Below are 17,569 nucleotides of genomic sequence, written 5' to 3' on the forward strand. Positions count from 1 at the left end.
ACTGTTCCACTATTTGAATGCCAACCAACTCCAGAATTACTATGATTGTGAAACCAAGTCGAGGAACCTCCTGCAACACCCTAATGCCACTCAGGACGTCCTTTTGGTCCACCACTATTCCTCAAAGAATGCAGAAAGCTGTTTCTCCACGTATTATTAAAGCCATCTTTTTCCCAATTCCAATCCTGCTATGGAGGTCCAGGGTGATGCCACGCTGGCTGACTGTAACTCTCTCTGTCTTGGTGAGGAATTTGGTGTTCTCAGCTCCATTAGGGTCACCTGTCATCAGAATTTACTTCTTGGCTGCTACTTGTCGACTTTGTTCTTTCCTTTGTTTTATTAATTGAATGAGTTCCTTGTCAAAATAATCTTCTTCCTCTTCCTCTCCTTTTCCATCATCTTCTCTTTCCTGGGCATCAACGTTATCTTTGTGCAGCCGGCCAGAAATGTGATTTGCATATGCAGAAAGACCCACTTCTGTGGCCCTGCACATTTGACACTCATGACTAGTGCCCCTTTTTGGAGCTGTACACAATGTGACACAATATGCATTTTTGTTCTCCTACCATAGTGATCAGATCTGAAGCACTCAACCAACCCCTCTTACTCCATCAGGCCACTGAGGGCCAGGCAAGGGAGCTCCCTGATGCCCCAGACACCCCATTCAGTTTTGGGTGGGAGAGCCCACTATGACCTGCTCCCTACCAGGTCCCATCACCCTCAATTTTCATTTTAGATTCAGCGGATACATGAAAGATTTAATTTTATAGAGTAAGTACCTAATAGATTTCTAAATAAGCCCAATGTAGCCTAATCTTTGATTTTCTTAATTATGCTTGAAAAGGAAATCTTATAACTTTATTAGGCAAGACTTCAAGCACATACAAGAGTAGAGAAGATAGTATAGTGAACCCCCATCACCCACTTCAGCAATTAGTCAAGTCATGGCTCATCTGTACCTCCACCCACTTCCCCTGCCCCCCTCCCACTGGACTATTTAGAAGCAAATCCCTGACATGGTATAATTTCATCCATTATTATATACTACACTAATCTAAAACCAAACACTCTTAAAAATCATAACCACAATACCATCATTACACCAAAAAATTACCGGTAATTTTTCAGTATATCAAAGATCTAGTTAGTATTCAAATTTTTCCAAATAGCTAATAATTGCTTCTGTGTTTTGTTCTTTAATCAAAGTGGAATTCACATAACATAAAATTAACTTTTTTTTGGAGACAGAGTCTCACTCTGTGGCCTGGGCTGGAGTGCAGTTGTATGGTCTCTGCTCACTGCCACCTCCACCTTCTGAGTTCAAGTGATTCTCCTGCCTCAGCCTCCTGAGCAGCTGGGACTACAGGCGCCCACTACCATGCCTGGCTAATTTTTTGTATTTTTAGAGAGATGGGGTTTCACCATGTTGGCCAGGCTGGTCTCGAACTACTGACCTTGTGATCCACCCACCTCAACCACCCAAAGTGCTGGGATTACAGGCGTGAGCCACCATGCCCGGCCAAAATTAACATTTTAAAATGAACAATTCAGTGTTGTGTACAATCATCACCTCTATCTAGTTCCAAAATGTCGAAAGGAAACTCATCTCAAAAGAAAACTGTATACATTAAGCATTTAGTCCCATTTTCCCCTCCCACTAGCCCCTGGCAACCACCAATCTGCTTTCTATTGCTATGGATTTACCTATTCTGGATATTTCATATAAGTGGATTTATATACTATGTGATCTGGCTTCTTTCATTTAGCAGAATGTTTTTGATATTCATCCATGTTGTAGCATGTATCATGCTTTATTCCTCATTATGGCTGAATAATGTTCCATATATATATATATACACACACACACACACACAAAATTTGTTTATCCATTTGTCTTTTTATGGACATTGTCTTTTTATGAACTGTCACTGCCCTCAATGTTTCCCGTGCCCTACCTATTCTACCTTTTCATCTTTTGACTATTGTGACTAGTGCTGTTAAGAACATACATGTATTTGTTTGAGTACCCCTTTTTAATTCTCTTATTTATATACCTTTTGTTTTTTTTTTTTTTTTTGAGATGGAGTTTCGTTCTTGTTGCCCAGGCTGGAGTGCAATGGCACGATCTCGGCTCACTGCAACCTCCACCTCCCAGGTTCAAGCTATTCTTCTGCCTCAGCCTCCTGAGTAGCTGGGGTTACAGGCATGCGCCACCACGCCTGGCTCATTTTGTATTTTTAGTAGAGATGGAGTTTCTCTATGTTGGTCAGGCTGGTCTTGAACTCCCGATTTCAGGTGATCTGCCCACCTTGGCCTCCCAAAGTGCTGGGGTTACAGTTGTGAGCCACCGTGCCTGGCCCTCTTTTTTTTTTGTTTTTAATAGTTGATTTGTTCAAATTGGGATCTAAACTAGATTGACACATTTCATTTGATTCTATAGATTTAATCCTATTTGATTTAATCTATAGGATCATTTTCCCTTTTTTCCTTCTTTTTTTTTCTTTCAATTTATTTGTATGGGTTAATTTGTTCTCTAAAGCTTTCCACATTCTGGAGTTTGCTGATTGCCTACCTATGATGTGATTTAACAAGCTCCTCTACCCCTATATTTCCTGTAAAATATAGTTAGATCTAAAATGTTGACCTTTTTTCTTTCTCTCTTTTCAAGACTGCTTCTTGGGTGATATTGTTGACTTCCGCCAGAAGGTATATAATAATGTCTAGTTATCTCTCTCTTTCTCTCTCTCTTTTTTTTTTTTTTTTTTTTGGTGGTATTAGTAGCCATTGATTACTTTGTTTAAATCAATGAGTTCATCAGGGAGGTTATTGCTTTTTTAAAAATAGACTTTAATATTTAGAGAAGTTTTAGATTTACAGCAAAATTGATGATATATGAAGTACAGAGCTTTCATATATCCTCTCCCCTCCAACACACGTTCAAGCTTTCTTCACCATCAGCATCCAACACCAGAGTGGTACATTTATTACAACTGATGAACCAACACTGACACGTCATTATCACCCAAAGCCCATAGTTTACATTAGTGTTTACTCTTGCTGTTTTGTGTTCTATGGATTTTGACAAATGTTTTATGATGTGTATCCTCTTCGATAGTATCATATAGGATAGTTTCACTGCCCTTAATGTCTCCTGTGCTCTACCTATTCAGTCCTTCCCTCCTCTTACGTCCTAGGAAACCACTGATCTTTTTACTGATTTAATCATTTTGCCTTTTCCAGAATGTCATATAGTTAGAATCAGACAATATACGGCCTTTTCAGATTGGCTTCATTTTCACTTAGTGATATGCATTAACGTTTCTCCATGACTTTTCAATTAGCATTCTTTTCAACACTAACTTATCCAGAATGGCTAAAATTAAAAGAACAACAATGAAGTGTTGGCAAGGAGACGGAACAACTGGAATTTTCCATACACTTCCAGTAGTAATGCAACTTCGTACATTTATCCACTTTGGAAAGCTGTTTGGTAACATCTACTAAAGTAAACATTTGCCAGCCTGTGACCCAGCAATTCTACTCCTAGGTGTATGTCAAGAAAAATAGGAACACGTATCCACCAAAATATAGGTATATGGACATGTGAAGCAACTTTATTCATAACAGCCCTAAGCTGAAAACAAGCAAATCATTTTGCCAAAAAAGACACATGCACTTCTATGTTTATCACAGTGCAATTCACAATAGCAAAGACGTGGAATCAACCAAGGTGCCCATCAATGGTGGGTTAGATAAAGAAAATGTGGTATATATACACCAGAGAATACTACACTGCCATACAAAAGAATGAGATCATGTCCTTTGTAGCAACATGGATGCAATTGGAGGTCATTACCCTAAGAGAATTAATGCAGGAACTGAAAACCAAATACCACATTCTCTCACTTATAAGTAGGAGCTAAACATTAAACACACAAAAGAGGCCATTTCCACAGTTTGAATCTATCTTGATCAGAATTCTTTTGACATCTAATAATGATCCCTGCCTAGAAAAATAAACAAGTTTTTCTTATTGTGAAATGCCCAATAAGTCTTACCAAGATAGGAGAAGATAAATGTAGGATATAACATGAGGGAAAGCCAATCTAAGACAACTATAGAAATTGCCAAGAAAATTATGGGCAGGGCACATTTCAAGGTTAATTCCAACCCAGCTCTTCTCCAGGATTCCTAGAGGACAGTTATTTCAGTTAGCATACAATGGTGTTCTAGACACATAGAATTAAAGTCCAGAGTTTGGAATAAGCAGTTAATTTTTCTTTTTTGGAGACAGGGTCTCACTATGTGCCCAGGCTGAAATGCAGTAGTGCGACCATGGCTCGTTGTAGCCTTAACTTCCCAGGCTCAAGCAATCCTCCTGCCTCAGCCTGCCAAGTAGCTGGGACTACAGTCATGTGCCACCACACCCAGCTAATTTTAAATTGTTTGTAGAGATGGGGCCTCATTGTGTTTCCAGGGTTGGTCTCAAACTCCTGGGCTCAAGTGATCCTCCTGTCTCGGCCTCCCAAAGTGTTGGAATTACAGACGTGAGCTGCAAACTTGGCCTTTTAAAAATTTTGTTGTTGTTGATTTTTTTTCTCCTCTTCCTCCTTCTCCTCCCCAATTCGATCTCCTCCACCTCCTCCTCTTCTTTCTTTTTTGAAGGGGAAGGATGAAGACAGGAGAGGAATATGAAACCTGTTTGGCAAGGTAAAGTCTGTACAGCCAAAGAGAAATCAAGGTGAATTCATGTTTCTCTGCCTTGGGAACAAACTTAAAATTTTAGCTGGATTTAAATCTAAACTCTCCCACTTAGTTGACTGAAAAAGCTTTCTAGTTTCTTCAAGTCTTAGTTGTGTCACTTATGGAAAAGAGCTAATATTTGCACAGCTCATAGTCTCTTTATATTGTGTAGAGGTGTACAACACAGTGATTAAGAACACAGACCTGAGCCGAATTGTCTGGGTTCAAAGTCTGTCTCCATCTCTTATCACCTTTTCAACTTGGGCCTCAGCTTTCTATCTGTACAGTGTAGTAGTGTCTAATACCTAGCTCGTAGGATTTTGGGAAAATTGAATAGTTACTATGAGTAAAGTTCTTGGAATATTTCCTGCCACATAGAAGTGTTATTTAGCCATTATGAAAATTTACTCTGATTTAAGTAAAGTGCCTGGCATGCAATCAGCCCTTAATAAATGGTGGTGGTGGTAGAAGTACGATTAGTAATGTGAGGACCTATGCTGTGCCTGTGTTTTAATACTCTTTGGCTGATAGTACCAAGTAGTGATATTCCCACTTACATGTCTACAAAGGCAATAATTAACAGTAAAATCATAAAAGCCTACTTAAATTCTGTGAAAGAAGTGCAGCATTCTCTGTCACTGCATACCAGATGTCTTAGTCTTTTTCTGCAGAGGTGTACTGAGCCGTATATGCATGTTCCTGTTCAGTCACGCACTTTGCAGCACACATTTGTGGGCTTGTCTGCCTCTCTGACTTTCACCACTAAAAATAGTACTCAGCTGAAACCAGCTCAACTCTATACTTTAGCATTGTACATTTTTCTCTTTGTATATTAATGAATGGCATCACTTCTGTATCAATTAATGAAGTTGTCTGCGGAAAAAAGTCACACATTTGCCAGATAAATCTTATACTTAATGTTCTAGTACATCCCCTTCCCCTCCCCTCCCCTCCCCTTCCCTTCCCTTCTTTTCCCCTTCCCTTCTTTTCCTCTTCCTTTCCCTTCCCTTCTTTTTCCTTCATTGTCTTGTGTTTTCTGACTTTGGCCTTCCTAGTAGCATCTCTCTTTACCTCTGTACCCTGGCTGTCTCTATATGTCTCTCTATCTGTTCTTCCCTATCTTTCCCTTCCCTTCCTTTCACTCCTTTAACTGCCCGTATTATGGGAAAAAGAGAAAGAAATTGAGGATGGTTTTGTTTTGCCTTAATTTAAAATTCTTAATTCATAATACGTGGCAAATTTGTTTGTTTTTGAAAATTAAACTAAATTAAATTATTTTTTATGTGTGATTTTCAACTGTCTACGTCCCACCCCCAGCCCTGCTCTGCTCCGATGCCTTGGGTCTTACGAGATCCAGTGAGGATTCTTTAAAAAAGGATCCTTGTTCCCGATTCAAGGGAAGCAAACCACAGAGGTTTGCTGTCATCCGGGCCAACCACTGGTCTTGGTAAGTTTGACAGGAAGGACTTCTCTCCTTTGAAGTTGTTCTTTGAGGATGTTGGGTATAAAGTTATTTAATTCTATGTGCTACATCTTTAAGTCAAAAAGACACCAGGATTGGTTATTTTAGACATACTGCTACCCACATCACCAAAAAAAAAAAAAAAAGAGAGAGAGAGAGAGAGAGAGAATTACAAATCTCTCAGAGTTTCCATAAGTTAGCAAAACCTGTAGGCATTTCTTTTTTTTTTTTTTTTGAGGCAGAGTCTCACTCTGTCGACCGGGATGGAGTACTGTGGCCGGATCTCAGCTCACTGCAAGCTCCGCCTCCCGGGTTCACGCCATTCTCCTGCCTCAGCCTCCCGAGTAGCTGGGACTACAGGCGCCCGCCACCTCGCCCGGCTAGTTTTTATATTTTTTAGTAGAGACGGGGTTTCACCGTGTTAGCCAGGATGGTCTCGATCTCCTGACCTCGTGATCCGCCCGTCTCGGCCTCCCAAAGTGCTGGGATTACAGGCTTGAGCCACCGCGCCCGGCCAAAACCTGTAGGCATTTCTTTTTGTCACACTTTAAATTTATTTAGTGCATATATTGTTACACTTCAGAAGGACTTTTTTTCTTTACGTTACGTCAAAATCTAAAAGTTGACAGGAAATACAGAGAGCAGATGAATTCTCATGTACTGATGATGTCATCTTTTTGGCCTTTACAAGACTAAGTGTTAATAACTTAGAGTAACTCAATCCTTTGGTATCTTTAACAATTTCCGTGGGACTGTGGCCTATCTGATGTTTATGTTGCTTAAATCAGCTTGCCTTTTCTCATTGAACCATGTCCTAAGACTCAAACAACTGTATTTATCTTAACCAAAAAGGAATGTTTCGCCACTAAAAGTAGTACTTAGCTAAAACCAGGTCAACTCTATAGTTTAGCTTTGTACATTTTTCTCTTTGTTTATCAATGAATGGCTTCACTTCTGTAACAATTAACTAAATTGTCTGCAAAAAAAGTCACAGATAAATATTTTATTGCCAGATAAATCTTGGTAATCTTTATACTTAATGTTCTAGTACATCTTTTTTTTGTTTGTTTGTCTTTTGAGACAGAGTCTTGCTCTGTCAGCCAGGCTGGAGTACAGTGGTGCGATCTCAGCTCACTGCAACTTCTGTTTCCTGTGCTCAAGCAATCCTCCCACCTCAGCCTCTGGAGTAGCTAGGACTGCAGGCATGTGCCACCACACCCAGCTAATTTTTTTTTTAACCTTTTTTTGTTGTTGTTGTTGAGACGGCGTCTCACCATATTGCCCAAAGTAGTTTCGAACTCATCAGCTCAAGCAATCCTCCAGCCTCAGCCCCCCAAAGTGCTGGGATTACTGGCATGAGCCACCACATCTGGCCCTAGTGTATCCTTATTGTTGTTGTTCACAAGTTTTGAAGGCAATATGATCAAATCAACCCAGTTCTACTTATGAGTACTCCTGTGAGATAGAAAAGCAGCAAAGAGCATATTTGGAAAATACTGACATATAGGATTCATTCCCAAGTATCTGATTAGGTGAATACCTTAATATATTTCATTAATTTATGCTAACCAAAGAAGGGTAGATTATTCCCCTATAAAAGTATGCGTGTTTTTATTTTATCATTTGGGGCTTGATCCCTTGCCTTTGTTTGATTCAGGCATGGTGGCAGCTGCATTTAAAGTTGCCTGTGACCATTCTAACACATGAGCTAATCTTGCCTTTCTGTAAAGCTGGTTCTTATTATTATTATTATTATTATTATTATTGAGACTGAGTCTCACTCTGTCACCCAGGCTGGAGTGCAGTGGCGTGATCTTGGCTCACCGCAACCTCTGCCTCCTGGGTTCAAGCATTTCTCCTGCCTCTGCCTCTGGAGTAGCTGGGATTACAAGCACATGCCACAATGCCTGGCTAATTTTGTGTTTATAGTCTAGATGGTGTTTCACCATGTTGTTCAGGCTGGTCTCAAACTCCAGGTAATCTGCCTGCCTTGGCCTCTCCAAGTGTTGGGATTACAGGCATGAGCCACCATGCCCAGCCTGAAGTCATTTTTGACTCTTAATAAATCCATGCTGCTCAGTCATTCTAATATCCATGACCTTGTAATGGATATTACATTGCAATGCTTTGCTATGTGAGGCCCAAACTTCATTATATGGAAAGCAAATTATTTAATGATCTTGATTTTCAACTTCTGCAAGAAAAATCCTACTTTAGGTCTGACCGCCGCCATCATGGGTCGCATGCATGCTCTCGGGAAGGGCCTGTCCCAGTCGGCTTTGCCCTGTCGACGCAGCGTCCCCACTTGGTTGAAGCTGACATCTGACGACGTGAAGGAGCAGATTTAGAAAGTGGCCAAGAAGGGCCTGACTCCTTCACAAATTGGTGTGATCCTGAGAGATTCACATGGTGTTGCACAAGTACGTTTTGTGACAGGCAATAAAATCTTAAGAATTCCTAAGTCTAAGGGACTTGCTCCTGATCTTCCTGAAGATCTCTACCATTTAATTAAGAAAGCAGTTGCTGTTCGAAAGCATCTTGAGAGGAACAGAAAGGATAAGGATGCTAAATTCCGTCTGATTCTGATAGAGAGCCGGATTCACCGTTTGGCTCGATATTATAAGACCAAGCGAGTCCTCCCTCCCAATTGGAAATATGAATCATCTACAGCCTCTGCCCTGGTCGCATAAATTTGTCTGTGTACTCAAGCAATAAAATGATTGTTTAACTAAAAAAAAAAGAAAAATCCTACTTTATAATCATGGAGTACTATGCCAAAATAATTGTGTTGAAAATGTGATTCAAATGATTAATTTGCAGTAAACATGTAAAAATTATAATCAACTTGCTGATTTCCTTGATAACATGTCAGTAAATTTTGACACATTCTTGAGTTCAAGTTTTCTAAGAAGGTTTAAAAAAATATTTTATAAATATATGGACTTCCCTTTCTTATGAGATCCCATCCAAGTAGTGTAGCATGACATGCAAAGACCTGTGTGTCCCTCTCCTTATTTGCAGCCTTATATCTGGCCATGTCCCCCATTCTCATATATATATATGAGAATGCATATGTATATACATTTTTAAATGTGTGTATATAAACACATTTATATATATACACACATTTAAAAATAATTTTAACTGTTATTTTAGACTCAGAGGGTACATGTGCAGGTTTGTTACGTGGTTATATTGCATGATGCTGAGGTTTGGGATATGGATGATTTCATCACCCAGGCAGTGAACATAGTCCCAATAGTTTTTCAGCCCATGTCCCCATCTCTTGCTCCCTGTCTCATAGTCCTCAGTGTCTGTTGTTCCAATCTTTATGCCCTTGTGTATTTAATGTTTAGCTCCCACTTATAAGTGAGAGCATGTGGTATTTGGTTTTCAGTTCCTGCGTTAATTCTCTTAGGATAATGACCTTCAATTGCATCCATGTTGCTACAAAGGACATGATCTCATTCTTTTGTATGGCAGTGTAATATTCCCTGGTGTATATATACCACATTTTCTTTATCTAACCCACCATTGATGGGCACCTTGGTTGATTCCACATCTTTGCTATTGTGAATTGCACTGTGATAAACATAGAAGTGCATGTGTCTTTTTTGGTAGAACAATTTATTTTCCTTTGACTATATACTCAGTAACTGGATTGCTGGGTCAAATGGTACTTCTGTTTCTTTGAGAAACCTCCAACTGCTTTTTATAGTGGCTGAGCTAATTTACATTCCCACCGACAGTGTATAAGTGTTCCCATTTCGCCACAGCATTGCCAGCATCTGTTATTTTTTAATTTTTTGATAATAGCCATTCTGACTGGTGTGAAATGGTATCTCATTATGGTTTTGAACTGCATTTCTCTGATGATTAGCAACGATGAGCATTTTTTCATATGTTTCTTGGCTGCTTGTATGTCTTCTTTTTTTTTATTTAAGTATTTTTTTCGAGACAGGGTCTATCTCTGTTGCCCAGGCTGGAGTGCAGTGGCATGATCATGGCTCACTTGCAGCCTTGACCTCCCAGGCTCAGTGATCCTCCTACTTCAGCCTTTTGAGTAGCTGGTACCACAGGCATGTGCCACTACACTCAACTAATATTTTAGAAATTTTTTGTAGAAATGCGTTCTCACTATGTCGCCCAGGCTGGTCTCAAACTCCTGGGCTCAAGCTGTCCTCCCTCCTTGGCCTCCCAAAGTGTTGGGACTATAAGCATGAGCCACCACACCCAGCTTGTGTCTTCTTTTGAGAAGTGTCTGTTCATGTCCTTTGCCCATAGCTTCTGCACAGCAAAAGAAGCTATCAACAGAGTAAACATACAGCCTACAGAATGGGAGAAAATATTCACAAACTATGCATCCAACAATGGTCTAATATCTAGAATCTATAAGGAAGTTGTTATTGTTTGAATCTAAACAATCTAAACAAATCAACAAGTAAATTTTAAGTAACTGGAAAGTAGTCTGGGATTTAAAATACTCCAAACAATCTATTTTGTCATTCTGTTTGGAAACAATCAGGAATCTTTGTCATGCCATAGCAATTTATATATAGAAATAGAAACTTTCAACTCCCTCTCAAAAATACAGTCACATCTCGATTATGTATAGTGGACAGGAATAAGGTTAGAACTGGGAAGAAGGAAATAGTGATATGGATAATTACAATGGGAGTAATATTTGCAGCTCCTGCTTTCTCCTATGGGAAATAGCACTGGAAGCTGTACTGGGATCCCCAACAGTACTCTTGGGTTCTGTGATTTGCTAGAATGACTCATGGGACCCAGAAAAGCTGTTTTGCTCACGGTCACCATTTATTACAGTGAAAAGATACAGATTAAAATCAACAAAGGAAAAGGGCACATAGAGTGGTGTCCTGGAGAAATCAGGTATGAGCTTCCAGTTGTCTTTCTGCTGTGGAGTTGCACAGGGATGCACTTAATCCTCCCATCAATGTGTGACAAAATGTATGAAATATTGCCAACAAATAAGCTTACTCAAGCCTTGGTGTCCAGGATTTTGATTAGAAGTTAGTCATGTAGGCCTGAAATATCCACTTTACTGTTCTTAGTCAGTCTCCAGCCCACCCAGAGGTCAAACTGATACATTTTGGCCCAGGACCCCAGGCAAACAAAAAAACAGGCATTCACCATAAGTCACACAATTAATATAAACCATGTGGTGTGGCCCAAGATCTCAACTGTATTAATACAAAGGCAGCCTGAACAGTCAAGATATTCCAGGGCATCAGATGTTGTCTCCCAAGAGCCAGTGAAGGACCAGTCATTTCTTTGGAATGTGGAGGATCTGTGCACCCCAAGTCTACTGAGTTAACCCTTTGCTGAACAGGAATTTAGGGACCTTGGGATCAAGAATGTTTGGGGCAAGTAGGTGAGGAGTGCGCTGAGGTGGGTGGATACAACCAGAGGCTCTCCTAGAAGTAAAGAAGCAAAGTAGCCTAAAAACACAAAGCATTCCACACTGGAGGCTATCTGTGTATACACATTTGTGAGAGTTTATTTAACAACCAATTTGAATTCACAGGTGTTTGTTATTGGCCAGTCTCTGAATAGTTAAAATTCTTAAATGGTTCTGGTTAAATGAATGGAAAAACAAGTGAGCTGTTTTCCATATGGTTGTGGTGAGATGTTTTAAAAGGCATCTTGGCTTTTCTGTGGACCTCTTAGCTTTTCTGTAGACCTCTTATTCATATTAATTACCAAGGAAGGCTGAATCCTGTCTACAGAACTTGGTCTTAATAGTTCCAGTTGGTAAGTAGGTTGCTTGTAACTACTTTGTGGTCTCTCTCTCTAAGAGATTTTGCCCCTTTTGCCAATATTTTTATTGCCTAGGAAAGTTGTTTGTCTAAAAGTAATGGTCGAATTAAAGAGTTTCAGACGGCAAGGATGCATCCGAGGAGCTCTGTAGCATTCATTCATGTAATAACAGCTTCCAAATTGAATGTGTTATTCAGAATAAAAGAGTAGTTCCAAACCATAGTTTTCCAGGACTATAGACCTTTCCTAAGCAATAATAGGACTATTTTATGTGGCTACCCAATGTCTGTAGGGTGGCTTGCTTTAACTTAATAAAGGGACACTAGATGTAGGTCTGGTCGCATTTATTTTTATTCTTATTCAGTTACTTTTGTTTTTCTTGAGGTTTACTTCTATTAATCTGTGCCCAGAAGAGAACTACCATTTTGGACTTGAGTTCTGCTCTTCTCTCCCTGCTTCCTCAGCTACAGAATGCCATATGTGCAACTGGCTATACCATCTTAAGATTACTGTCCAGCTCTCTGTCCTGCTCGGGCGGTTTTACATGACATCATCTCTGATGCAGACCTTTGTCCTTGATACGGATCTTTGTCCTTCAGCTCATGCAGAAAGCCCACTATATTACTTAGAATCTAAGGTAGCTTAAATGATCATTTGGATAGTGGAATACATTTTTTTTTTCTTCTTCTTCTTTTTTTTTAATCTGCTTTTATTTTCCTAGTTTCCAGCCATGTGGTTGGTATTTAAATAGAACAGTTTTGGCATCCGAGTTGATTTACATTTATGCAGTGAACCCACAGATGAAACCTGGCATTCATGGTTAAAAAAAAGAAATCCAAACTAATCTTTATACCTTTCAGGAGAAAATCCTCATTAGTCAAATATTTTTTAGCTTTAAGTAAGGATTCCTTGTGACTTTTCAGAATGTTTTTAATAATTTCAGATTTTCATCTTAACTGTCATCTTTAATTTCTCAAATGCTTTCACATTATTTTTTTCTCTTTGCCTATATAATCTGAAACATTGCTAAGATTATATTCTTACCTATTTGGAGTATATAGAATGAAAGTCTTAATATTGTATACAGTCCCCAATATTTTATTTTCCTTCGTACTACCATGAACATCTCAAACATCTCTTACTTGGATCTCCTTGTGAAGTGTCTGCTGAGGCATCCAATCAACTCGACCATCTACAATCAAGGATCAAGTTTGTGAGTCAAAGTGAGAACTAAAGGAGAGAAAAGTGAGAACTAAAAGGTGTTGATAGGAAAATCTAAACTTTACTATGAGTTAAATAGACTTACATAATCCATGTAGGTTGGCAAACACAATATGCAGATATGCCTTTCTGAGATTTTATATGCCTCGATGTGTTTCGCAGAAGATCCAAGCAGGACCAATCTATCTTAGATATTAAACTTGCAGCACCACTCAACCTCCAGCCACACACTTAGTCTCTTTTACCCTGTTCTATTTTTTTCCCACTACCCTTATTGATGCAGGATTTTTTCCCCCTTAGCTCAGCTAGATCTGGGTTCTTGTCTCATAACTAGGAAGAAGTAGTCGCACGGACACTCAAAGAATGAGCAAGGCAGGAAGTTTTATTGAGTGATGAAACAGCTTTTAGTGCAGAGGGGACAGGGGTGGGGGTGGTCCCCCTACCCGAAGCAGGAGAGTTCCCAATATGGCTGAGCCCGGGGCTTTTTATGGGCTCAGAATAGGGAGTGCGTGCTGACTGGCTTGTGACTATACAAAAAAGGTTAAAGTAAAGACATTACCCAAAAGTGGGCATGATAGTGTAGAAAATCAATTAGGAAAGGGTAGGTATATGTAAAATAGGTGGAGGATGGGGATCAATCGAAAGAAAGTGTGCCAAACAGGAAGGCAGGTTCTCAATCTGGTTCAAGGATTTACCCGGGACTGTTTCCAGCTTGAAGGTTGGATATTTCACTGGGGATCTGCCCCATCTGCGTAGGCATTTGTCTGCCTCCTGCCTCTATCATTATCACCTGAGTAATGTAATGTACTGTTCTTTTTTTTTTTTTTTTTAACATTTATTATATTTGTGATCTCTCTTACCCACTAGAATGTAATTTCTCAAACTCCTGGACTCAAACTATCTGCCTGCCTCGGCCACCCAAAGTGCTGGGATTACGGGTGTGAGCCACTGTGCCAGGCCTAGAATGTAATTTCTACACAGGCAGAGATGTGGTGGTCTAGTTTATTCACTGATGCTTTCTCAGGGCCTGGAATAAGTCGGGCACTTGGCAGATTTTCACTGAATATTTGTTAAATGAATGAATCAAGAAGCCCTCAGTGAGTGCACTCTCCTACCTATATCTAGACTCTAATACATTTTTAATTTTTATGATTCCATCATTTGGGGCTTTAAGCTTCTTCCCCCACCCCCCTTTCCATAGTGTATATGTTTCTTTTTCACCTACGTTCAAGTTTTTTCCCATAATACATTATTATCCAGTCTGGGTCTCATCTCACCACTCATCTTTCTTAATTTATACTTTGTTGAAAATATGAAAAAAATGAGGGCTGGAAACTTTCTGTTTCTTTTTTTTTTTTTTTTTTTTTGAGACAGAGTCTCGCTCTGTCGCCCGGGCTGGAGTGCAGTGGCTGGATCTCCGCTCACTGCAAGCTCCGCCTCCCGGGTTTACGCCATTCTCCTGCCTCAGCCTCCCGAGCAGCTGGGACTACAGGCGCCCACCACCATGCCTGGCTAGTTTTTTGTGTTTTTTAGTAGAGACGAGGTTTCACCGTGTTAGCCAGGATGGTCTCGATCTCCTGACCTCGTGATCCGCCTGTCTCGGCCTCCCAAAGTGCTGGGATTACAGGCTTGAGCCACCGCGCCCGGCCTGCTCTGTTTCTATACTCATATAACACTTTGCTTATTGTCATTGCTCTAGGAAACATGTACATTACTTTATATGATAGCAATATTCTGAGAATTTCTTATGTTTGTATGTACCTCAAAGGTAACACCACTTGGTGAAATAGGCTTCAGACTTTATAATCATTAAGCACATTAAACCTTGCTGTTTAGTATTTTCCTTTTTGAAGTCTTTTAGGAATCTACATAATATTAAGATAAAATTCTAGGTTTAATACTATGATAACCTAAGTACACACATAATTTTAATATTTTATCCTTTGAATTTAGGTACAAGTTATGGAAGATAAATTAAAAGCAGCTAATATTCAAACCAGTGAATCAGAGACAAGATTATATAATAAGTGTCAAGATCTGGAGTCGCTAATACAGGAAAAAGATGACATCATTCAAAACTTGGAATTGCAACTTGAAGAGCAGGTTAGGAAGAATTTGATAAAGAGTTCTAAGTGTGTGCACTCATTTGTGCATAATCACAAAGATTAAAAAGAGAGAGCCTAAATTTCTAAATCTGGGGAGAAATCTTGCTTATTCGGTCAACCCATAGGATTGCATCACATTTATTGGTGAAAGGTGCAAGTAAAATGGCATTCCTTTAAATTCAGAGTGATTCCAGGCAAGATCTAACACTTTTTGGATGTGAGAATGCTCCTTAATATTCAAACATTTGAGTTTATTTATTTATTTATTTGAGATAAAGTCTCACTCTGTCAACCAAACTGGAATGCAGTGGCTCCATCTCAGTTCACTGCAACCTCCACAACCCCCCGCAGCCAGGTTCAAGCGATTCTTGTGCCTCAGCCTCCCGAGTAGCTGGGACTGTGGGCATACACCACAACGCCCAGCTAATTTATGTATTTTGTTTTTCAGTAGAGACAGGGTTTTGCCATGTTGGCCAGGCTGGCCTTGAACTCTTGACCTCAGGTGATCCGCCCACCTCAGCCTCCCAACCTGCTGGTATTATAGGCGCAAGCCACCATGCCTGGCTAAACGTTAGAGTTTAAATGTAGTATTTAAGTTGGGAGCATTTTGTTATCAGCAGGTATGTCTGTAAATTGTTTGCAACCAATCTTTGCTTCAGACTGTTAGAATGTTGGAAATGTTCATAGAACATTATATTTTAAATATTTATATTTGATGCCAATCCTTCTGCTTAGAAATGTGTACACCATTTTTGAACCACTTTATTGGAATCAAGTAATCTAGTTTAAAAAATGTATTACTCACGCCTGTAATCCCAGCACTTTGGGACGCTGAGGTGGGCGGATCACGAAGTCAGGAGATCAAGACCATCCTGGCTAACACGGTGAAACCCCGTCCCTACTAAAAATACAAAAAATTAACCGGGCGTGGTGGCGGGTGCCTGTAGTCCCAGCTACTTGAGAGACTGAGGCAGGAGAATGGCGTGAACCCGGGAGGCGGAACTTGCAGTGAGCCGAGGTCAAGCCACTGCACTCCAGCCTGGGCGAGAGAGTGAGACATCGTCTCAAAAAATAATAATAATAATAATAATGTATTAGGAAAAAATTGCTTTGGGGTTATGTACTTAATGGTCACTTAACATCATTTAAATATGACCACTATGAAATCGTTTTGTTAAATGTGTTGTTTATTTTCAGCATTTTTTTCCCCATTTCTTGATAAAGAGCAGTGTTTCTTTAGGTCAGTGGTTTTCAGCTTTCTACCACCCCTAGACCCTGCCTATTGTGATTTATTTGGTAGTCACATTCTCAGTAGTTTTGTGACCATAGCCAGATTTTAAGGCTGGTAAATGAGAGCTAGAATTTCACTATGTTTATTTTTCTTGGATCTTTGAAAGCTAGTATTTGAGGGGGAAAAAAAAGCCATGCCCCTAAGGAGAGCCTTATTCTTTTCTCCCCAACGTGGTTGACCCCTGTGCTACTGCTCTAAATCCTAGACCATTTCCAGAAATGGCTTATTTTGTTGATAAATTCAGTGGATTGACTTCAGTGTATGATCTTTCAGAGAAAGAGAATAGTGGTTGCTAAAACTAGTAATACGTGCATATGGCTTTGTGGTTTATTTTTGTATCTAATGAATAATTTTTTCTTTTAAAAATTTATTTGGTAATTTGAAAGTAGATATAGTAACTTGGAAACAAGTTTTAAGTGGATTTGTCTTGTATATTTATGGTATAACATTTCCAGGTCATTGCGTTTATGTTTGAACTAAACAAATTGCTATTGTTATTTCAGAAACAAATAAGAATACAAGAAGCTAAAATAATAGAAGAGAAAGCAGCTAAGATCAAAGAATGGGTAACAGTTAAATTAAATGAGGTATTTATTGCTATATGTTTTCCTTTTCTTTACCTTTTTTGAATTGATCCATCATCAGAATATATGATTACTCTGAGTAAAACAAAAAATTTTGATCGGTTGGTGATACTGTTGTCTTTTGATAAACTTGAGATATAGGTAGCTTTCATTTTAATATCCAGTGTATTTTAAAAATTAAACATATTAATAGACTCATGATGATCAGTGTAAATAACTTTATTCTGATAAGTTAATTTTAGTTCTAATTAATTTCAAATAATAGGACATATGTCTATATCTCATAAAATTAATGTATTTGGTAGCTGAGAAGTGCACATTTTCATTTTTATGGCAGTTTAAAGCTGAAATCCTTTCCTTTAAAATAATTTTACAGTGGAAA

General features: G+C 39.2%; 1 protein-coding gene and 1 pseudogene across 2 annotated transcripts in view; both read left to right on the forward strand.

Annotated features, from left to right (window-relative positions):
• PLEKHH2 (pleckstrin homology, MyTH4 and FERM domain containing H2) overlaps window positions 1–17,569 on the forward strand; it is a 130,967-nt gene that overhangs the window by 36,047 nt on the left and 77,351 nt on the right. Inside the window, exons 4-5 of the mRNA XM_023195719.1 lie at window positions 15,161–15,310; window positions 17,107–17,190. Of these exons, the coding sequence (XP_023051487.1) occupies window positions 15,161–15,310; window positions 17,107–17,190 (234 nt within the window). The remainder of the gene's footprint in view (window positions 1–15,160; window positions 15,311–17,106; window positions 17,191–17,569) is intronic.
• LOC111528861 lies at window positions 8,434–8,945 on the forward strand (annotated as a pseudogene). Its single transcript, XR_002727178.3, has one exon. The product of XR_002727178.3 is annotated as a 40S ribosomal protein S13 pseudogene (transcript).

Source organism: Piliocolobus tephrosceles, chromosome 15, assembly GCF_002776525.5.
Source record: "Piliocolobus tephrosceles isolate RC106 chromosome 15, ASM277652v3, whole genome shotgun sequence".
Lineage (NCBI taxonomy): Eukaryota > Metazoa > Chordata > Mammalia > Primates > Cercopithecidae > Piliocolobus > Piliocolobus tephrosceles.